The following is a 23,894-nucleotide window of genomic DNA, read 5'->3' as shown; positions in this document are numbered from 1 at the left end:
CATGCCATCTGCAAAATGAACAGAACCAGAGGGCATCAGGTCAAGTTAAATAAACCGGCGCCAGACACTGGAAGGTTATAATCTCTCATGAATAGAAGCTGAGACAAGCCAACATGAATGCAGAATAGTGACGGCCAGAGGGTGGAAGGCGGGTTACTGATGGAGCTTGGGTGATAGGTGCCAAAGCACGGTGAGGTGAGAGGAGTTCCGGCATTCCGAACATAGTGGAATGACTTCACAACCTGCTGCATATTTTATGAAAACAGCAGAAAGAAGTGCAGGGGCTAAGAGATTTAGAGAGAAAAAGAAAAAAGGCCAGAAAATAAATGCTAACTGTCCTGACTTTGACTGGGGCATCCTGCATGTGCTTGCTGCAATATCACACCACACCTCTTAAATTACCATACCCAATTAATACAGATTAATTGAAATACAATTAAATACCTTCATAAAATAAATAACCTTCATAGTCATGAAGAAAAAGTAGGGAAGGAGAAATGCTATGAGGCAAGATGACCAGTGGAAAAGGCAGCAAAGATGAGAGGGCAATGACATCAGACCAGAGTAGAGGATGTAGGAAAATGCTGATCAAAAAATGAAAATGAGAGTCAATCAGAGAGAAACCAGGGGCTCATTCAGAAACACGCCCAAGCGTGGCCCACAGAAAAGCCTGCAGCTTCAACCCTGCAGGATGCCTATAGGGAGACAAGAAGATTTCCCAAAGACCCACTTCTCGACCCTGTGAGGTAATAAAGCCACGCTCACACTGGGTGTGGTAGTGCTTGAGTACGTTTGCAGCACTTGAGGGGCTGAGACATGAGGCTCAAGAGCTCAGGGCTAGCTTGGGCTGTGTAGCAAGGCCCTATATGAAAAACAATCAAAAAGCCACCCACAGAAGTGGTACTGTCATTTCTTAGAAAGAACCATGGAAATACCAATATCACTATGGTGACTCTAGAGGCCAAGGAAGAAACCTGTGGAGATGTCTGATTCACATATTTATACATACAGTATACAGCACAAACATTGCCTATACGTAGACATCCACACAAACACATGTACACATACAGACATTTCCATAGTTGCATGTGTGCCAATGTGTGCACAAATGTATACGTAGCCACATATGCATTCCCACAGGTATGAACACACTCATGCACACAAACACTGCCCTCCGTATGCTGAGCCACATGGCATACACTCATTAGCACACATACGATCTAAAAATACAAATGAGATTGATTCTTCAATTATATCCAACCTTTGCTATAAATACTAGATTTCATTACAGTGCCAGACATGAGAAGAGATGTTTTAAAATTAACTGTGGGTGTAATAATATATTTTATTGATGAGGAAGATTTAAAAAAAAAAACAGTTGAGAAATGGATATTCTGCCCTGTAGCCTGGACAACCACTACAAGGTATAAAGAGTGCCTGTGAGCCCCAAGCTGAAAGAAGATTTTGGATTCCTCTGGTAAAGGAAGCCATGATGCACCGGGCTTCACTTTTAGAATTCCTTGAGTCACCCTTTCTTAGCTCACCCAGTGGGCTAAGTTTCCTCCCTCCACCAGACAAGGACACACAGATGACAAGCCACAGCGGGACAATGGGACTGATGTCCCTGCTGGCCAATTTCATTTGCAGAATAGGGTGACAAGTCACACTGCCTCAGCAGACCACTGCAAAGGAGGGCTCTCAGGCCAAGCAAGCTGAATGCCTGAGACCAGGCCAGATGAGCATTTACGGTCAGCCGAGGTGTGCCAGGACCCACCCTCCCAAGCCTATGTAAACCCTCTACAGGTGCATCAGAAGGATGAGATGCCCACATGCCACCCACAATTATCCATGGCTTACAAGCAGCTCAGCTCCTTCAGAGAAGCAAGCCCAGGCTGTCTGCTCATCAGATTCCTCTCTTTCCCAGGTCCTACCACGAATCAGTGAGCATTGCAGCCCTGCCATTAAAGCAGACTGAGGCTCAAGGAGAGAAGTAGGCACATCGCAATGACGACTGCCCTTTATTAGATAATACACATATCAAATTTCTGCAGGGAGAGGGGTAGAGCTGGCCAAAGGGCCACCGTGTACAGAACACACTGACCTGCTTCTCATTCTCATCCTCCAGCCGCAGCCGGTCCTCAATGCAGTTTCGAGCCTGCAGGAAGGCCTTCCTCTGGGAGCGCTCTGTCAAGATCCGCACGAAGACGCCATACATGTTCACACCAAAGAAGAGCAGGGCATTGGCACCGAGCTGTAGGGAGAGAACAGGTGTAGATGTAGGGTCTGTCCAGGCTAGGCAAGTGCTGGAGGGCACACAGAGGCCCTCCAATAAACCCCTCAGCCAGCTCCAAACTCACAGCCACCCAGGGATCTCTAAGCACCACCCCGACAGACCCACAGTGAAGCAGAGCAGGTGGCGCATGGGGCAGAAACACACCTCTGCCCATACAACAGATAGCAATGTTCCAGCATGTCAGGGATTGGGGGGCAGCTCTATCGAGGCTGAATTTTACCCCCTTCCAATTTTACATGTTTTTTATTGATCATATCTTTACTCGATCTTGGAAGACCTCAGAGCATAACTATATTTAGAGACAGATCCTTCAAAGCAGTAATTAAGGTAAAATAAGAACATTAGTATGAGCCCCAATCCAACCAGATTGCTAAGATCGGGGCACAGAGGACTGAAAGGCCCGGTAGCCATCCCTGCCCCAACCTTGATTGTAGATCTCATCTTCCAGAGCTGTGAGAACGCAGGTTTCTGTTATATGAACCACCATCCCCACCACCACCACCCCACACACACTCTATGGCACTCTGTTATGACAGTCCCACCACAACAATACACCTACAACCAAAGAATATAAATGGCTGCTTTCAACACTACATGGAGCATGCCAGTAAGATTCAGAGGAGATAATTTGACAAAAAATTGAACTCAAGTCATTGATTTGGGCACAAAGTAAACTACAACACAAGACGACCCTGCTCTGTAATCAACCCCTTCCACAGTAACAGGCAGGCTGAGGAGGGGCCTTCAGGGAGCCCAGTTCTTAGGCCTTCTCTGAAGGCCAGAAGGACACTACCAGTTTGATTAGCTAGGATCTCAGGAATGCAGCTTGTGCCCCTAACCCAGCTCTGGTCAAGATCCCACAGGACCAGAAGACTTGACACAAATTGGCAATGGCCAAAAAACTCAGCTCAGACCCCAGACATCAGCCCTGCCTACTTCCCCCAAAGGTCTCTTCCCCTGGCCTGTCCCAGCACCTAGCAGACCACAGGACCAGAGTTGGGCAGAGACATTTGTTATGAATCACAGAGGAGCATGGTAGCCCCCACAGCAGGAGATGCCTACCCAACCCAAGGTGATATGGGTCTGTCAGCTGCTAAGGTGTAGAATTTCTATCTGATTAAAGCCAGCATTTCCACCTCTGCATGAGGGAGGAGGATGCCAGCTTTGAGTGCTACCACTCCTCATTGATGATCCTCAAGGAGTCCAGCCATGGCTGTCCCATACTCTACACACACAGAACAAAGGCAAAAGCTAGTGTGAATGTCTCCCGAAAGCTGCTGGGAAACTGCAGAGATGTCCTAACCAGGAGGGTTACAATGGATAGGAGTGAGCCTGAGACAGCCTTGGGATGAGAACTGCCAGCCCTTGGCACTCCTGGAAGCTAGCCTGGGAATAGGTGGGAGATCCAGCCTGGGACACCATAGAGGACAGATTTGGGCAGCAGAGAAGGTTCTGGGCATCTTCAAACTCAGGTTGTGTGAGAAGACCTCTTCCAAAGGAATTTAAAATGAGGACGGAAACTGGAGACTGTCTTAAAGCATCCAGGTCTCACGCGTGACCTTAACCTTGACTTGATGTGCAAGCAGGGCCAAGCCTGACAGAGAGTTGTCTGTTGCAAATGCCTTACTAATGGAAATGAGAACTTAAGCCCGAGCAGCGGAAGCAGCAGTTAATTTAGAGCTGTGTTGCTGGCACCTTCCGGTGGGGTGCATCAAATACGGTAACGGTGAGATTGTAACCAGACAAGTTCTTTAATTTGCTTTTGCAATCATCCTCTAATTACTTACACCCCTGCTTTGTCATCAAACACTAAATCCCTTCTGGATTGGTACCTCTAACTTCATGAATTCCATCTGTCATAAATAAAGCTTTATATCTCAAAGGCATAAACCAGTAGTGGTCACAGGTACTCTAGAAACATATTAGAGAGAGCATCTCACTGTGACCCTTACCTCACCCTGTGACCCTGAGAATCTCACTGTGGCACTGACCTCACTATGTGACCTTGAGAACCTCACTGTGACCCTGACATCATGGAATTCACTGAGGATGAGAACTAGTGTGTCCTCTGTGTCCTCAGTAGCTATACTCCAGCCCTACCCCACCATGTGTTACTTCCTCTTGGCACCTACTCATCCCCTGGGAGACTCACTGGACCGTGTGCTTAGTAATACAGGCTATTCCAATAGCATCGCTGTGGCTCTTTCAACTCACAGGAAGTCAGGTAAATCACTCCACTAGAAGAAAACACACTAAGTACATTGAGTGACTTCCCAGGCCAGGAGTTGTGGGAGGGCACATGATACGCACAGCAAAGACAACCAATGTCACCAACTCCCGGGGGGTGGTAGAGCTCTCTGGAAAGTACCTAAGGTGGTAAACAATGGTATAGGGCTCAGCTCAAGGGCCAGGTTTGCTGTTTCTAGGACTCACAAACCTCTTCCTCCTCCTCCTCCTTCTCCTCCTCCTCCTCCTCCTCCTTCTCTTACATCCCATCTGAAGTTTCCCCTCCCTCCTCTTCTCCCAGACCCTGATGCTACCTCCCTGTTCTTTCCATCCACTCCTTGTCCATTTCTCCTCAGAAAAGGGCAGGCCTCCCATGGCTATCAACCATCCATGCATATTTATACAGTAAGACTAAGTACCTCCTCTTCTATTAAGGTTTGACGAGGCAACACAATAAGAGGAAAGGGCTCCAAAAGCAGGCAACAGAGTCAGAGACAGCCCCTGCTCCCACTGCTAGGAGTCCTGCAAGAAGACAAAGCTACACAACTGTCTATCAAACCTCCTAAAGCAAAACTGGCTCAAAGTTATAGCAACATCTCTAGATCTGGATCTTGGGTAGATAGACCATCAGGCCACACAGCACACACTGGTTTGGACATTGTCTTAGTTAGGGTTTCTATCCCTGCACAAACATCATGACCAAGAAGCAGTTGGGGAGGAAAGGGTTTATTCAGCTTACACTTCCATACTGCTGTTCATCACCAAGGAAGTCAGGACTGGAACTCAAGCAGGTCAGAAAGCAGGAGCTGATGCAGAGGCCATGGAGGGATGTTCTTTACTGGCTTGCTTCCCCTGGCTTGCTCAGCCTGCTCTCTTATAGAACCCAAGACTACCAGCTCAGAGATGGTCCTACCCACAAGGGGCCTTTCCCCCTTGATCACTAATTGAGAAAATGCCTTACAGTTGGATCTCATGGAGGCACTTCCCCAACTGAAGCTCCTTTCTCTGATAACTCCAGCTGTGTCAAGTTGACACAAAACTAGCCAGTACAGACATCATGGCCATTACAAAGATGACCCTGTAGGAGTCACAGGATAGATGGCACAGTGTCACCCTCCCCTTGTCCTTAAGGCAAGACAAGAGCCAAGGCTGAGGTGTGAGGGACCAGGCAGATGGGCCTGCATACAAACAGCATCTTTCAGGACAGCATAGTGGACTGGGCACTAATGGGACACCTGATTAACCTCTGAACTGCAGGGGAACTTGCAATAGGCCAAGACCAGAGGAAAGAGCCATGCTATGAGCTAGTGAGCCCCAGGGAAAGGCCTGCCAAGAGGCTACCTGCACCTTCTAGAAGAAATGAAAAGCAGACAGATACCACTCCTTAAAGTAAAAACTACAATGAGAGCCTCCCTTCTGAGATCTGCCCACATCGTGTCTTCTCCCATGACATCCTCTATGAACACAGACTCAGACTGTGGCTGAGAGTGGATGGGATAGGCAAAAGCCAGTTCATTCACTTGTCAGGTGCTAGGCCTCCTGCACCTTCCTCCCTAACTACCCCAGAGCCCTTGTCCACAGCGGGGGAATACTGTGAGAATGGACTGGCTACCTATCTCCTCGAAGCACAGGGGCATCCCTGGAAGACCCCTGGCTTCTCACCACCAGAAATGAGAAACTCCCCTCTCCATGTTCACTAGCTAAAAATCTGCCTGCTCCAGGACAGAAGTATGCCCAACAACCCTTAGGACATCTGGAAGGCTGCATCATCAGGGAAGTCAAAATTCTTTTTTTTTAATTTTTATTTATTTATTTATTATATGTGTGTACACTGTAGCTGTCTTCAGACACTCCAGAAGAGGACATCAGATTTTTGTTACCGATGGTTGTGAGCCACCATGTGGTTGCTGGGATTTGAACTCAGGACCTTTGGAAGAGCAGTCGGTGCTCATAACCACTGAGCCATCTCTCCAGCCCCAAAATTCTTCAAGATGCTGTCTTCCCACAAGCCACCAAGGGAAAGAGAGCAGTGGGTCAGACAGCCCCATGGAGAAGATGTGTAGAGAATGGCTTGTGAGGGGAAAGTGACCTCAGGAAGACTAGGGGAGATCTGCTAAATGCCTCTCACCTGCCCAGGCCTGGCTCATCTAGCTAACCCTGTAACCCCTCCTCCTATTGGACAGTCATACAATCGCATTCACCTGGCTGACACCAACTCACCACCTATGCTATCCATGGGGTTAGAGATTCTCAATTCTCCCCATGAAGCTTTCTCAACTTCTGGACCCAAGAGACACATTGCCCACTACATGAAACTGGCAGTATGGCTGAATAATTCCTCATAACGGTAAGAGGGAAGTGCCTTAGAATCTTTGTGAGATTATCACAGACAAAGGAGCCACAGGCTATGGTATCTTTTCGGGGGAAGGGGTGCTGGTTCCCATCCCACCTCCACACTCCCTGAAGGCATCCTGATTCACCACCGCCACTACCCACATTGACCCTGTGGCCGCTGCAGCCAAGCAGTCTGAGAACCCAAGGCTTCTGGTCCCAGTGCATTCTCTCTGGCCTTCTACCCAGTCACATTCTAATCCTTTAAAATTATCGCCTTTCTCCTCTTCACCTGTAGGTTTTTTTTCCCCCCTTGTGATCCCTTCCAAGATTCTGTCTGTGGACTCCACATCTGTCTCAAATCAAAGGATGCATGCTTTGTTCAAGGCCTCTTAACTATTTTCGTGTTTCCAAAAGCCCCAATCTCTTCATGCACACATGAACACTGCACACCAAATGCAGCAACCATGCTAATCTCACAGAATGCCATGAATATTCCCAGCCAGGCAGAAGGTTGGCGCATGGCACAGCAGAGCCAGCTGGGTCTGTGAGAACAGGGCCAGCTCTAATAACTGCTCCACATTCTCCCTACATCCACAACTCACTCTGTGCCACTGACCCCATTCTTCAGACAGACACAATGAGGGCAAGGAAGAAGACAGAGTTTCCCAGGTGCTGCAGCACGTGCACAGTCCCCTGCAGTGGCCCCTACCTGAAAAATACCCCAGTGATGAGGGGGGAAACTCTGCGTCCAGATCAATGTTCACCCCACAGAAATCATAACCAAATTAACTGCATGGAACCAGTCATCTCCCCCATTAAGATGCAGAGCATGCTGGCACCAGATCCTGAAGACCGGCTGCAAATAAGTTCATAAGGATTCATCGCCCCTGCTTAGCCAAGCAGAATCCAGAGAAGGAGGATCTCCCAGGAACCTAGAATCTCTCAAAGGCACAGATGCAGAGGTTCCAGGAAAGAAAGGGACGGGGATCGACATCTCCATATGCTTCACCCGCATGCTCAAAACATCACCACAGCCAGCTCCCTCAGTACAGGAAGGGGTGACGTCTCCGCAGCGGGGAGTTGGGGTTGTCCATGGAGTACCACACTAGACTCAGAGGCATCAGAATGAACTTGGGCCCAGCTTAACTCAGAAACAGATGGGCTCAAATACAATATTTAAAGGAATGTGCATTCTTGCAGATCTGTTGGCACTGCTGACACAAACAACAAGGGTGCCCGGAGCTCAGGCAGTGGCCTCTCATGAGAACCTCTGAGGAAAAGCAAGGCTCCGTCAGGTGTGATGCAAGACACTGGTAAACCCAGGAGACTGAGGCAGGAGGATGGCAATCCAAGGCTAGCCCAGACTATAATAAGACCCTATCTCAAACAAGCAGAAAGGGTCCCTGGATGGAAGAGCTGATCCTCAGACTGGGGCAGAGATTCACAGTCTGGAGCACCCTCCATGCCACAGAGTAAGGAAGAGGTGTGTAGAGGTCACTGGAGATGGGGTGGGGGGAGTATGCCAGAGCACACAGGAGTACACAAAAGAGCTCCAAGCAGCCATATCCAGACCACAGGAGCAACAGAACCAAGTGGTATTGAGTTACAAGCCATGTGTAAGGAGAGTCATGCTGACAGAAATCGATGGCTGGCTTGCAAGAAGGCAGACACTGGCAACATTCCCAAGCATGCATGGTTATCCTGGGTCTCAGAGGTCAATTCCCCACTCCCCAAAGAAAGGGAGGGAGCACTTCCCCCTTCTCCCCCCCCCTCAAAGAGCACAAGAAGGACAAAGAGGACAGAAGAGAGCAACTCCAGTGGGAGGTTGCTCAGCAGCACCCTGTCAGCCCAAGCAGAGCAGCTTGGCAGTTATGAGCCACACCCACAGAGGTGAAGTGCTTGCTGTTGAAAACCCAGTTCCCCAAGGAGATGAGGAAAGTCATCAGACCTGGGTGGGCATTGGGCAGCCCCTGGAAGGTCACTATAGCCACACCTGGAAAAGCCCTGACTTTGAACCCCGCCCCCCCCCCCACACACACACACATCTCACACATCTCAGCATCCTGAAGGAATGGCCAACCCCAACCTGACACCATTACCCCACACTCCCAGGCACCTGCTTCTTCTGCTCTGGACGACATACACAGACCATACATGGCCAAGGCCAGGAGCTGTGCGTCTCTTCTCTTGGTCCCCACCTCAGCAATTTCCTGTCCCTGAGGCCTCTGGGCCTCCTACCTCTATCCACCCTCACCCCCAGTACAACGTATGCTGACTAACTCTCCCTACATCAGATGCGCCTCCCTGCAACGCCCTCCCCCAACCCCCACCCCACCCCCGACATTTTATGCTCCAGAAAGAGCCTTAAAACTGGAGCACACTGGAGGCTAACCACCTCCACCTGACCCTGTCCACCTCCCAGGATCCTGCCCCCGGTGCAGCATGCACAAATATGCAACTCGTGTCCTGTCATGTGTGGCATACGGCTGCAGACAGCTCACATTCTCAGGACTGCTGCCCCAGCTGCAGCCTTGACCTAGAGGCTCTTCTGACCCCTTGATAGGGTTGAGTGGCCCTCTACCATCCTGTGGTTCCCATATTTATCCTTCTCCCTATTTAGTATGCAAACCTGTCCACTGAATTTGCTCCAGCTGTCAACCTGTGGTGTTCTGGGCTGCCCCTGGAGCAAGTACCAAACCCAGGCATCATTCAAACTGTCTGGAGGACAGAGAGTACCACAGGCTGTCCTCAGACACATGAGCACGAGCACAGGGCCTGCTCAGGGGACTCTTCTCTCACATCCATTTATGGCATCTTTGTCATTTCAGAGAAGGACCTGAATCCACACACTGCTCCCCACACAGACCAAGGCACACTGAGTGGCAAATCCATGAGCAGCCCTCACCTTGTACAGCCGCTCACAGGTGGGAACTGAGAGGCAGGTCAGTCTCTTGGCTCCTTCTGGGCCTCCTTAGCTAGACACCGCCAGTCCCTGCCTATGGGTGTCCTCCAGGGTCTGATTGTATGTCACTTTCTTCCAACTGTGCCTGCATTTTCCACAGCACGCACAAGTGTGTTTTTAAATTAATGTAATTGCTCGCTCACGTGCTCGCTCTCTGGTTCTGAATTAGTAAACGCTTTGGAATTAGCATCATTTGAAAGAGGACCAACAGAATGCCGATCTTTGCTGGGGACAGTGATGGCAATTCAGGAGCCATGGTTTTGGTCTCTTGCTTCTGGGAGTGTCTGAATTTTCCATGGTTAAAATAAAAACAAGTTTAAAAACGAGAATATGGTGACTCCCCACAAGCTCCTTCCACCTGGTTTCCCACTAGTGAACCTGTGGTCACCAGGCCAGGAAATGACTTCCCGGGGACCTAGGAGGCATGCCCCTTGGTGTATCCTGTTTAACTCTTTGTACCTCAATACCAAGAGGCTCCCAGGTAAGCACATAGAAGCTGTACTTACCCACCCCCACAGTACCCCTCTCCCAGCAAGTGGGACCTCTCCTTCTAGACCACTTAGACCACATCTTCAGATGCCAAGGGAAGCAAGAAGGGCTGATTCAGGGACACCAGCAAGAATGCTATGAGTGAGGCTCTATGTGGCTTCGCAACCAGGGACAGTTCTCACCAAAGACAAAAGCTCCCCACAGTTCCCTGCACTCTGCCCAGAGGGTCAATGAACAGCAACACAGTGGGCATCTCAGCCTTCCGGGGAAGAAGCTCGAATTCACCCACTGTAGCCTCAGACAGTTCTATTCCCAACTCGCCCATCCCCCATGATAGTCTCTGTGATGTGACTGCACCTCCAGCCTCTTTAGATACCAGCAGAAACCATTAAGAGATAAGATCTCTGGCTAAGCTCCGGGCCGTGGTCTTTGGATGAGACCCTACCTGCCACTCACTTTTCAATGCTCGGAAAACATTTTAAAGTGTTTACAAGTGAAGGGGGCGGGGCCTAAACCAATGATTCTTAACACATGATCATTCCATTAGCCCCTCATACCACAGGGAATACAGTTAGAGAAAAGGCCATGGAAAGAAGCTCAAAGGGTTGGGTTTTCCAGCCCTTTCGAGGCTGTGTTGCTTCAGATGGCAAACAAGTCATCTTCCCAGGCCGTTGTACCTCCCTCCCCTGGGAAGGGCACAGGTTAAGGCACAGGGCAAAGCAAGCTAAGCACCCTTGGACTGCCATCGCACATGACCTCAATGCAGCATCCTCACACTGGCAGGTGCCGAGTGCACCTCCACCATGACCAATCAGAATGCTCTTGGCATATGTTCCCTGCAGGAGTAGAATGTTCTGGAGTGGGCTGCCCCTGCTCCTGGATCGCTCCCATCTGCCACTTTGCAGAGTCTCTTGAACTTTCCTCTGTCCCTCTCCAATAGACTCACTCAGCCAAATGTGCAGTTCACATGATAAAGCTGTTTCTAAGGGTTGCCTGGTAATCCATGCCCCATAGATGCCCCTCCCACAGGGGGCGGCTGAGACCCTCTGCTGTACTGGCAGGTAGGCAGGGAAGCATCATACGTAACAATTCTCATGATACCCACAGGCGAGGAGCTCTCGACTCTGTTCTGGATCGTGCAGGTGGGCAAGGAAGGAAAGACACCCTCCCTCCAAAGAGTAAAAAATTATATAGGTTTACGAAGAGCACAGAGGTCCTGTTGCCTGGGAACAGCACTAAAAGGACTGTGTGCAGCATCAAGAGATCAAGAGGACCATGAGGACTGGTGGTCTAGTGCTGACCTAAGACTGTGATAAGGTTCAGACAACAGAAGTGACCAGGCATTCCAACGCAGTCATGGTCCTGAGGCAAGGAACCTGCGTTCCTAGTTCAAGATACACATGTCACACCTTCTCACTCAGAGACTACTGTGTTAGCAAAAATGCCCCTCCTGTCTCTCAGAAGCATCACCAGTGCTCCAAGAAAGCAGAGAACAGAGCAGCAGGTGAGCAAGCACCACACAAAGTGTGGCATGGGGGCAAGCAGATAAACCACGGATGCTAAGAAAAGAGCACTCCAGTGGGGAGCACTGGGGAGCCAGCCAAGCAGTACTGTGTATGAGTACTGCCTCAGGTTGAGGCCACTTCTGAAGGCCGGAGCGTCTCTTTCAGAAACACTGTACTCTATATAAGGGCTGTTCTGTGTTCTGAGAGTAAAAGATCCACAACGTGTTGCTAGTGTAGAATTTCTCTGTAGAGCTCAGAGGCCGAAGCAGAGACACCAAGGGGCCCTGTCACACCACAGGTGGCTTCCTGTTCACCTGACCAACCTTCTGGATGCTATCACCTCTTCTTCATATGTGCATAGGCACACTCAAGCATGGATCTATGCACAGACACAAGTACGCATTTTTGTGAAAATTTCTACAAGTATGCACCCATGCACACACATACATGACTACACACGTGAGTGTGCACAGATCAGGCAGACACCCACAGAGTCTCGCCAGTTCTGAACAGCATGGCTCCAAGCTTTCTCCTTATTCCCAACTAAAGGCAGAGCAAACACCCAACTCAGCCATCAAAGCAGGCCCTGCCTTTCTCCAGTCCGAGGGCAGATCGTTCAGGGTCTATGCTGCCTTCAACCTGACCTGGACGTCCAGCTGGTGTTTCAGCACGGCACATAGTAGGAGGGTGGGGCTCCTTAGCATAAGAATACACAGCAGGTTCCTGTGCAACTGAGATAAGGTCTGGGGAAAATAAGAGGTTAAAAAGAACAGAGAAAGAGTCCCAGGAATGATTACAGGAGGGACATGCTGAAGGAGCTACTGCCACTCGTGGGGAAACAAGCCCACACTGGCTGGGGTTAAGTATGAGGAAGACCCACTCCTTTCCTCACTGAGTGTTGAGACCCTGGACCTTGTCCCTGTGGCACACTGGCCTCACACAGACATACACAATCTCAATGAATCAGACGATGTCTGAGCTTAAGCCCGTCACTCCACAGTGAAGACCCAGAAGTGACCCACAGTCATGGAAATAGGGATGCATGCAGGAGGTAGGTCTTAGCCAATAACTCTGCCCAAGTACTGCTGGGACTCTGCCCACACTACCCTCCTCGGGGCTACAGCTCCCTCCTGATGATATACTGACTCTAAAGAAAATGCATTTGAACAGCCCCATGGTATGAGTGGCCATGAGCATGCATAAGTGTGCAGAGAAGCATGCTTGGGTGTTCATGTGCGTGTGGAAGAGTACATCGGTTCCTGAATGTGTGCTTGAAGATGATCTGCACATGCATAGGAGGACATGAGGCTCTAATGCAAGTGAGCTTGTGTGTGCTGCTGTGAGAGCACCGGTATACGAGTGGGAAAGTGAGTATATGTGCTTCCGTGTGCATATGCACAGGCGTAAAGGCGACAGCGAGCTTGGGTATGCATGGAGGTATGGTTGTGTGGATTTGTGGGTGGGTATAGAATATCATGCGTATTAGACATACGCATGGGAACACAAGTGTGTAAGTGGGAGAATATGGCAGGGGGCACATGAAGCATTGGTGTAGGTGCTTGAACAGGAGTGTGTGGGTGTGCTTCTGAGTGGGCATGCGTGCTTGCATGTGAGGGTGAACAGAGGAGGTAGCATGAGTGACTCATGTCCCCAGATGCAGTATAGCGGTGTCTATAGAGCAGGGGTTCTTTCCTTGTCCCACTCAGCACCTGAGATGAAGACAAGAGCCCACAGCTGTGGGAACAGTCTCCCCGGGGGCCACCCTGATCTTTCTGTCCATGCTTGGGCCTAGATCCCTGCTCCTTCAACCTCGTCTGCTGCAAGTCCTTGCTTCATAGGGGCCTGTCAGGCAAAGTGAAGGCTCAAAGCCCAGGCCACAGGGAGACCACAGCCATATGGCCCATATGGCCACACTCTGTTTCTGCCATTGTAGTTGACAGAAGACAGGCAGAGTGTCCCCTGGTCGCTTTGAAAGCACCTCAGTCCAAACAATTCTGGTTCTCAAAGCTAGAGGCAAACTATCAGATCACTGGCTTCAAGCAGCTAACTAGAGTGCCGGTATCCATACCACTGACTCCAAGATGGCTGACAGACAGGGAACACCTGCCAGGCACAATCCACACATGATACTCAGAAAACACAGCTGTCCTATATAACTGTAGGATGAATTACTGCTCCCACTGACAGTGGGAGAAACTGAGGCACAGAGATCATCCTGTACTCCAACTCACAGGACTGTGCCAGCCCTCCAGAAGTGCCTGGAGACAACCACAAGCCTGCCTTCACCCATCTACACCAGCATCCGAGTCATCCAAGCCACCCTGCTCAATGCCCAAAGACACCTGTGCACCCAAAGAGCTCGGCCCTTACCCCTGAGACATCAGGGACGTTACAGGAGAAAGAGCGCCCCTGAAGCCACCGAACCCCCCAGAGGGTGGTGCTAACAGCATTGATGATAGACAGAAACAAGAGCACACATATTCCTTGACAATCCTAATTTCCATCTCAGGCAACCTATGGTTAAGAACCAAAAGAAACTGAAATCCATTTCCTCCACCCTGATAGGCAGCTTAATTGGAAACACACAATGCACACTAGTGTAATAGACCTGGGCTACTTCAAAGAGAGAAAAATAATAACAGAAATAACAACTCATCTGAGGCAAGAAAAGAAAAGGAAAAAAGCAGCAGCCCACGGGGCCATGAAGAACACTGGGTATGGGAGAAAGCTCAGAGCCAGTGGACCCAGGTCTCCCTGCCTCCTCTACTGCAGCCTCAGAAAGGACAGGGAAGGAGGGGACCACTGTGGGTAGAGGTCCTGAGCTGGTGGCTAGGCAAGCCCAGGCTCGCTTTTCTCAAGAATCCCTCCCCTCAAGAGCACTCCAAGGAAAGGGCCTGCTCGGCTACCTCACCTCAGAAGGCTCTGAGGACCCTCCTGAAGATGGGCCATGGTTCTGGAAGGGACTTGCTCCCCTGAACAGAGTAAGGAGACCCTCACAAGCGCACCTACACAAACCCCAGTACCAAGTGTCAGTTTGCTCTGAGCCTCTGCCCTTGACTGGAAGCTGGGGTTGTAGTTCTGAGACTGGGGTGTGAACCTGAGGTGGAGATCTCACAGGACTCAGCCCCAGCAGGCTCCTAACACCCTCAAACAGCATCCGACCCCTGTGTATGCAGCAAGGGCCACCCTGCAGCACGGCTTCCCTCCCTCCTTCTGCATCTGCCCCATGCCCTCTTGGGTACTGTCTGTCTAGAATTCGGAGGTGAGGAGGCAGGGCCATCAGCAAAAGGCTGTGCGGCAGCAGAGGTGACAGGGTCTGAAGGGAGGTGGCCACAGCCGTGAGGTACAGGCCTCTCAGATACTAAGTGGCAGAGTTCACTAACACACTGCAGGGTGCCTAGGATTTCCTGATGGGAAGACATTGAAATCTTTGGGGACCAGCTTCTCTTTACCTCAGGTTTTCCCACTTGGCCCCATTTATGTGTTGATAAGGGAGTAGAGGATAAAATGCCTTAGAAATGGCAGATTTTCAACACATGCTTTCCTTATGGACTTCTTACATTCAAACCATCTCTGTGGGAGGCAGCATCTTCCCTTGGGGAGGCGGGGGGGGGGGTGAGAAGGAGGCGGGGCAGAGGCTGAGTTTTGGTGAGGGAGGGATTTATATCAGATTGGAGGCTAGTCACGGGGAAACCTGGGTACCACAGGCTACCTAAGAACCCTTGTTTTCACAATGGGCTTCTTTCCCCCACTGAAATGACAAGGGCTCCTCTATCCCAGAGGGAGGGGCACTAGCACCTTTGCAGACTCCTCCCTAATCCTTTCTTTAAAAGGAATGCCTAGAGGCTGTGTAGAAGAGAAATAAAGAAACTAAGAACACAGCCTTTTAAGGCACCTAGAGAACCCACCACGGTCCTGAGTCTACAGCTGTCTCTCCAGCCCTACAGTGAATGCTCAGCAATAAACCTGTCATCATGGCCCCTAAGTCTAAGTACCGCTCCCTGCCATCAGAGTCTGGGTGTTTGTGTTGGTCTTACAGGCAGCAGGTACAGCTGACTGACAGTCACCTCTCTCAAAAACACCAGTTAGTGTCCCCCCAGTTTGGATTCTGTGCCTAGCCCAGCCCCCCACAACTTCCCATATGCTCGAAGAAGCTACCTTCTTTCCTTAGATGGACTCTCCCACCTTTCTGTCTCTCGTCTCCCTCCCACTGCTAGCCCTGGAACAAACCCCTCCCTCAGATGCCACGCCTGGGCAGGGCCAGCGAAGGGGAAGGTCCCAAACTCCTGGGAACAGCCTCCAGGTTCACCTCCACCTGCTTGGGTGCGGTGGTATGGGGAACGGGAACCTCTGGGGTCCAGGAGAATCCCCAGGAGGAGTCAAGTCCTATGCCCTTGGCCCGGCAGCCCCCTCGCCCACCCAAGTTGAAAGAGACAAAGTTCAGGCTCCATGGAGCCAGGGTTAGGACTGGGAGCAGAAGCTGTGGAGACCAGACTATGTGTGACCTTGGCAAACTCCTCTCCTTCAGGGCAGAATTCGGATTCACACCGGGGTGGTTAGCGATACTGGTGGGGTTCAAAGTGCTTCCCTTCCCACTAACTGCTCCCTCGGGTCCGCGAAATTGAGAAGCGAGCCCCAGATGCGCTCCAGGCGAGCTGGAGAGGAACCCAGGGGCTGCGCGCTCTGCCAGCCTAGAAGCCTGGCCTGGAGACCGCGCACCCTCCCACTTTTCAGTACCTCTACTGAGGGACACGGGTACAACCCGGCGCGGTGGATCAGGCTTGGGTCCCCCACTTGAGCTCGGTACCCTACTGCCTGACCTTGGGCCTGTCACCACCACCACCACCACCACACACCAGTCTCTCGTCTCCACCCTAAAGACGCTAGGGACTCTTATCTCGTAAGAAACACCGGGTGGAGGGTGCTAGCTCCTCCACTGCATCCTCAGTTTGCTGTTGACCTTGAACACCTGTCCCACCTTCAGAACCTCAGTTTCCCCACCTTCTCCATAGGAAGAACGTTAAACTCCTGCCACCTCCAGTGCTGCTGGCAGATGTGTCTCCAACCCAATGGGGGACTCGTGGTGCCACTTACCGTCCTCCAGAGACGTGGGCGCTTGGCAGGGACCAAGGCGGCTGTGACCAGTAAGTGCGAGGCAGCCACCACCAGCCCGAAGCCGATGGCCAGTAGGCTGCGCACGGGCAGCAAGGCATAGGACACGAAGGTGACCAAAAGGAGTTGCCAAACCCCCTGCTCGGCGACCGTCGAGCCCATTGCGCCTCCTGCAGAGCTCCTCGCGGGGCCGCCCAGCGCGAAGGGGCAGCAGAGTAGCGCGAAGGTGAGGCTGAAGAACAGCGCCAGCTGACCGACCTGCTGCAGCTGGGACACCTGCAGGGATCGGACATTGGTGACCACGAACAGCGCCAGGAAAAGGATGCAGTGCACTGGGTGCGACCCCTTGGCGAGGCCCGGCGCTGGCCCCGGTGCGCCCAGCAGCTCAGCCAGCGCCAGGGCGCCCGCCAGTAGGCTGAGCACAGCCAGCGCTTTCAGCGTGGCCGCCTGCTCCAGCCGCAACGTGTAGCCGCGGAACAGCGCCTCCAGCTCGGGGCACGCGAACTCCTCGCCACACGCCCGGAACCCACGCCGGCCGCCCGGCCCGGCCGCCCGCTCTGCGCCCCCGGGCTCGCCCGCGCCTCCGCCGCCGCCTTGGCCGCGCGGCGCCCCCGCCATCTCAGCGCCATGCAGCGGCCGCGGCCACGGGCGCGCCCCTCGCCGGCCCGGGGCGCCGGGGCGCCGGCCGGCGGCCCCGGGGCGGGCGGGCGGCGGGCGGCGAGGCGCCGGGGCGCGGGGCGGGCGGAGTTGGGGCGCCGGCTGCCCAGCGCGCGCGCCCCGAGCGCGTCCCCTCCCGCCCGCCGCGCCTGCGCACTGGCGCCCGCCCGCGCCCCGGCAGTGGTCCTCTGCGGCGACCGTGCTGCGACAGGCGAGCCCCAAGAGCCCCGATCCTGGGCGGACAGAGTCCGCGCCCAACTCAGCGCCCGGGATCCCGCACGCCCAAGGGGCCACGTGACCTTGGGCACCACTCCTGACTCTTTGAGCCTCGGTTTCCCCTCCTATGTACAGTGGAGCCCACCCCTCTATGAGTCTTCGGAGGCGTTTAAAAAACGCAGAAATTCCCAGTAGAGGGAGGAACAGCTCTGTTAGATTTGTATCCCCTCCGCAAGCAGAACCAGGTCACCCAAGAGGAGCCCTCACTCAGCTCCCAAGAGGACCCCTCACTCAGTGCCCACCGAGAAACCCCGAGAATCCCAGGTCACACATGCAAGGCGCTTTAAGTGACTGATTTGCCCACCACCTGGGTGGGTAGTGAAAGCTTTGCCTATTGACCTGAGCAAGAATAAAGCCCTGCAATGTCCAAGGAAGCTGTGAGGTCTAGGTGCAGGGATGGGTGAGGGAGGGCTGAAAGGAGAGATAAAATAGCGCGGCTCTCTCCTTAAATAGGAGCTGGCCATGCAAATGATGGCGAGACGTTTACTTCCAGCTGAACAAGTGGCAGGGACAGATTCGCCTCAGTTGCGGATCTTGGTGATGTCCATTCACTAAGGGAAGGGACCGGACAGAATTTCATTCGGTGCTCACTCAGGATGGCCCCCTGAGATCGCTCCCCTGTTCTCCTTTAGAGAGAGTCCCAGAGGACCCTGAGAGTAGAACAGATGCCAGGAGCTTGTGCCACCTCTGGATCCCACGGGTGCACCAGGAACTGTCTCTCACAAAATTTTGCAGCCCATATGCTGTTCTTCCTACTAGAGGCCCCGCTTCCAAATTTTCACTTTCAGTCCATCCTGACCAGACTGTTTTAGAAGACCCTGAGAATTCCCAGGGTAAGAGCCTGTGCCCCCCCCCCCACACATTATATAGGTACAGGAATTAGGATTTGAGATTTTCTCTAGAATTAGTTTGAGCCACATGAACTTGTCGTTTTTACAAAAATCTTCCTACTCAACATCTCCAACAGTTCATACTGAAGGTTTGCTGGAACCACTTGAAAACCAGTTAATCCCTGTTCTTGGAGCGGACTCCCGCTGTAAGACACTCCCAGCTCAGAGCCTGCCTGGCCCCAGTCAGCACCCAAGCTAACTGTTTTCACCCCAGTCCCTGCTCCTTCCATGAAGGTTCACACCTACTGCTCTGCAGCCTCATTTTCTGGTCATTTCTCTCTCCGTGTTCTTTTGGCAGAAACCCACGGAGAGCGTCAGCTGATGCTGAGAAGATGGTCTGGCCCCATCCTTAGGGCACTGCCTTGAAAAAGCATCCTTGTCATCACCTGATTCCCAATTGTCTCTAAATACTATCAAGTCTGCAAGATTCTCAACTCTCCACATTAGGCATAGAGTCACTTGTTACTTGATGTTGTGTGCTTTTTCTACCCTAATGATTTTATTAAAGAACATCTGAAAAATATCCTGACTACATGAAAAAGAAAGACTCATAGTGAAGTCATTTAAATGCTAAGTTCGTAAGTAAACCTCACCCACTTGCTTTTCTGTGTTGGCTTCCAGTTCTCCCCTTGGTCAAGGCTGCTTGTTTGTTTGTTTGTTTGTTTGTTTGTTTGTAAGCCAGCATCAATGCCTTTCAAGTGAACCTGGAGGAACCTATATTCAGGTTTGGAATTAAGGTGAGTCATGGCATGACCCTTTTTGCTCGCTGCCATAACTGCCCAACTTCTTATGTCTGTCTGTTACAAAGCATCTTGGAAGATAGCCTTTGTCACCTTTGTTTTGTTGGTGCGCAGAGGCTGGCTGAGTCTCACAGTCTAGAGGGAGCATGAAGCTTCTCACGTCAAGCCCTGTTGCACAACCTCAGAAGGCAGGAGCATCAATAATTGCTATTGTTGTTATAGACGCATACACTATGTGCCAGGTTGGAAGAAGGGCTTCAATGGACAGTTTGCAGACACAAACAGGAAGGTTATATGTAATACAGTGGGAGCCAAGGTGGTGTGTACCTCCCATATAACTGTTATAACTGTGGTCATTATAAAAGGGGAAAGACTGGGCACAGATTCATACACGGAAAGCATCATGAGTGACACTGCCCCAAGTCAAGGATCTACTAGCGTGTCCAGAGAAGGGCCGAGAACAAATCTCCCCCCAACAGGAGTACCTTCCACTCCAAAAGATGTGAGCAATTAAAGGGACACCGTGGCCAACCATACATGTGTGTATATAGGCCTGAGAGGCCAGATCTTGGTCCCTTCCCACTCACTACAGCATCACTCTTCTCCCCCGTCTGCTCCATTCACCCTCTAATAAATAGCTAAATTTCATTTAGTTTTAAAACTCACAGGGCACTTTCAGCACTTTTGTCCCATGGAAGGGTCTCTCAGGTCCAGAGTGTTCTCTTCCATCCATACAGGAGAATGTCACTGGTCATCCTCTGGCTTGTCACTCTTACAGAGCCTACCTATTTGTTTTTGTATTGATTCATTGAGACTTCACAGGACAGGATTATTCTGGTGATGCAGAATGGGCCTGGACTGACGTTTTAAGTGATCAAACACACACATGAAGGTCTCAGAATAGTGGAGCAGTCAATGTCTTTGACATGCTAGGCTCACGTGAACTCAAGTGACCTTGACACACTAGGCTCAAGTCTTAAGTGAGCTGATCCCTGCTGTGGATCCAGTGAAGGCTCAGCCCATCTGACCCAGCCCGAGTTCATGTCAATGATAGCAAGTTATGAGACTTCGTGGCTCTTTTGTGTGTGGAGCTGGGTACTGAGCCAACATCGGGGGCACCCTTGCTAGCTATGTGACTTTTAGCAAGTTCAGCATCCTGTCTGGAGTCTGACTGTGAACTATGGATTTAATGCCTAGCAAAACGTGGAAGGAGGGCGTCATGAACACACAGACTGCCCTTCTGATCCACAAAATAAAGACAACTTTTCCTCTACCAAGTCAGTGTTCCATATACATACACGTGGACAAGACTCATTCAGATTCTTGATTCTGCCATCAGAACAGTGTCCCTAGTAGCCAGAGAACTCACCTAGTTCTGATTGCCTCTGACTGCAGTCAGGGATCAGCATTTGGAAGGGGGTGTACCATAGTTTATTCCCACTCCATATTTGGAGACCAAGTTCCCCTGTGAACCTGTAGGGAGATTAGTGTCTACTTTAATTGCCTTTGAGCCACTGCCAACATGAGCTTGGCCAGGAAAGAAGTTGCCAGCTCTGTGACTATAGGATGCTCCGTAAAGTTAATGATTTTATGTGATCAAATGCACACATGAAGGTCTCGGAATAGTGGAGTAATCAAAGTGTTTGACATGCTAGGCTCAAGCCTTGATCAAGCTGATGCCTGCTATGGGTCCAGTATGGTTTGTCTTCACCAAAACTCATGTTGGGGCTTAATTAATCTATGTAGTAGCATTCAGATGTAGGCTTTAGTGGGAGATGTGTGGGTCACGGGAATGGAGCCCTCAGAAATGGAACTTTAGGGACAGTTAGCTGTTCTGCCCGTTTCCCAGCTCCCGTTCAGCCACACCCATTCCTTCTTCCACTTTATGCCATGTCTGGATCAGTATGAGTCTTTCTCCTGAAACCCAAGAGTCTGGCATTGTGTTCTTAGATTCCCAGCTTTCCAAACTATGAGCCAAATAGCCCCTGTTTCTTTATAAAGTCTTAATCCTTGGGTCTTCTGTACAGCAACAGAAAAGGACCAGGACAGTCCCTAGCTTGCCAATTCCATCTCACATCTCCCAGATTCATATCTTCCTGCTCCACCCCCACGCCCCCACCTCTGCACACGTACACACACCGCATCTCTGCCCTTCTCAGTGTTTGCTATGTACTCCTTCGGAGCATCAGGGCACAGGAAAGGGATTTCTACTTCACACAGCATCCATCAAAAATCCTCCCATACATCTGTTTAGGACTCTTTCTTTCAAAAGGACAAAAGCCTTAGGCTGCCTTCATCTGAAACAGAGAAGAGCTGGCTCTTGTGATTCAAGGTCTGGAGTGGTCACAGCTGTGTCCATTCTGAGCTCCAGAGCCTGGAAATTCTACATATGGGACTCCCGCTGCCACCTGCCAGACCTGGAGATGACCACACTAGCAGGCGGGAAGTGGGAGGTATGGGCTCTTTTTATTTATTTGTTTGTTTGTTTGTTTGTTTGTTTATTGCTCCTGGGCCTGGGGACAGTGCCCAGGAATTAAAAATCTGGAATTGAAATATAACATGTTCCGGCACTCTAGGCAGAGCTGCAGCTGCACAAGGAGGTGTGGTTAACAAACAACAGACAGGGAGCATAGCAGGCAGAATCCAGGTTCAATGACTCTGCCACTTCAACCATCAGTGTCTTCTGATGTCCCCTGTGTCTCAGAAAGACGGGAAACCAGCTTTTGGCCAGTTGTGCTGATGTTTTTATCCTTAGTATATCCCTAGAACTTAGTACATCTCATGAACTTTCCGTGGGAGACAGGAACAAACACCTATCCCTGTGGTAGGGCAACAACTTTAGACCAAAGAGACAACAGCCCCATGAAAATTCAGGTTGGTAAGCTTTTTAATGTATTGGGGGCTTGCTTACAGGAGCATAAGTGACCCTACACTATACCCCTGAAATGTCTCACCCAGCATGGTGATGCCTTTCCCACAGCTGCAATGAATGGAGTCCCCACTTTGGTCACCTCCCACCCTCTCTATACTCAAGCACTGGATAACTACAGCTAGGCGAGAACTGCATACAGACGGTAGGGACACGTAGAGACAAGCAGTGAAGGCTCTGGTGAAGGTCTAACAACCCTCTCCATCTCCTCCTTCTAGACCAGAACACTAACAGGCCTCATCTTAAGGGTATCTTGCTGATAATCAGAGGGCTGCTATGCTCAGAGGACAGTGCTCCACACTAGTGTGACTGTGATCCACTGTCATGCCATCCCTCCACGGGCTTACCGTCCTTTGCCTAAGAAGTCTAAAATCATTCATTCTTGGGCATTTCCTTAGATCACAGTCTGTGTTCGTCCCTAGGTACATGTAAATCGTACGAATGCACATGGTTTCCATTGTTATTAAATACACCCAAAAAGCCCAGGAGAGAGCTAGGGAGGTGAAGAGAGACTCCTTCTCAACAATGCCCTAAGACTGTACATGCCATGCCTCCGCAGGCCCCACTGGGAAGTCTCTCAGGAGCTCCTCTGTGACTTTCCCTCCCTCCCATCTCCTTTCCAGACTGACTGATGTCCCAGCTTCTCAGCCATGCAGCAGAAACTTCAGCCTCCATTATCATCTGTGCACAGCACCGTGGCCTGTCTGTCCCGTCCTGCTCCTGCTCTCAGAGACACTGAGTCATCCCAGACACCTACACAGGCTCATTCCGATTCTCCTAAGGAAGGGCCATCTTTCCAAATGTACATCACACACCCCACGGAGCCCAAAGCTAGTTTGTGCATATCCTGAATTTTTACTGCGATTTATTTCCACTGAATTCAAAGGCAATTAGAGTCATTTGAGTGTACTGGGAACCTCAGATGTTCCCTCTCCCCGTATCATAGCAAAGGGCAGCTCCTGCGTGGTCAGTGTGGTGGATGGTACATGCTGCATCTTTCCTAAGCCCTCTGGAGCTCTTTAGTATATCCTAGGAGTGGTGGGTATGGATCTCCCAGAGCCAGCTACTGTTTTCCAAATCTGTCCTGATGTGTGCCCTGCATCTCCTCCATCCAGATTAGTTGAGAATGACCACCAACTTCATAAAAGGTGCTTAGTTTCTACAGCATGTCCTCATGTGGTGTGTTTTCCCCGAGCAACGGTGCACGGAGGTACTAGAGTGTAGAATTTAGAGAACAGAAGCAGCTGTCTCCAGGCTCTTCCCCTACTGAATGAGCCTGGACCATTTGCACCCAGACTGCTTCTGCCCTGCTTCCTTCCATTACTGTCTGCTCTCTACATTGTTCTCTTAAGAAGGCCAGTATGTGACAGCATTTGAAGTTTTCTGGACAGAAGTGTATTAGTCAGACTTTCCAGAAAAACAGAAGCCACAAGATATGTATATAGCATACACACACACATGCACACACTCACGCACATATG

At 51.0% G+C, this 23,894-nt stretch overlaps 1 protein-coding gene across 1 annotated transcript in view; it reads right to left on the bottom strand.

Moving 5' to 3' along the window:
- The window catches only part of Adcy1 (adenylate cyclase 1), a 115,074-nt gene extending 97,368 nt beyond the window's left edge, over positions 1 to 17,706 (bottom strand). Inside the window, exons 1-2 of the mRNA NM_009622.2 lie at positions 16,904 to 17,706; positions 2,102 to 2,251 (exon numbers count right to left, since the gene is read on the bottom strand). Coding sequence (NP_033752.1) covers positions 2,102 to 2,251; positions 16,904 to 17,539 — 786 coding nt within the window. The 5' untranslated portion in view covers positions 17,540 to 17,706. The remainder of the gene's footprint in view (positions 1 to 2,101; positions 2,252 to 16,903) is intronic.
- Between the last annotated feature and the right edge of the window lie 6,188 nt (positions 17,707 to 23,894).

Source organism: Mus musculus, chromosome 11 (assembly GCF_000001635.26).
Source record: "Mus musculus strain C57BL/6J chromosome 11, GRCm38.p6 C57BL/6J".
Classification (NCBI taxonomy): domain Eukaryota; kingdom Metazoa; phylum Chordata; class Mammalia; order Rodentia; family Muridae; genus Mus; species Mus musculus.
The sequence above is the reverse complement of the archived record's forward strand: the minus strand, read 5'-3'. Positions and strand labels throughout refer to the sequence as shown.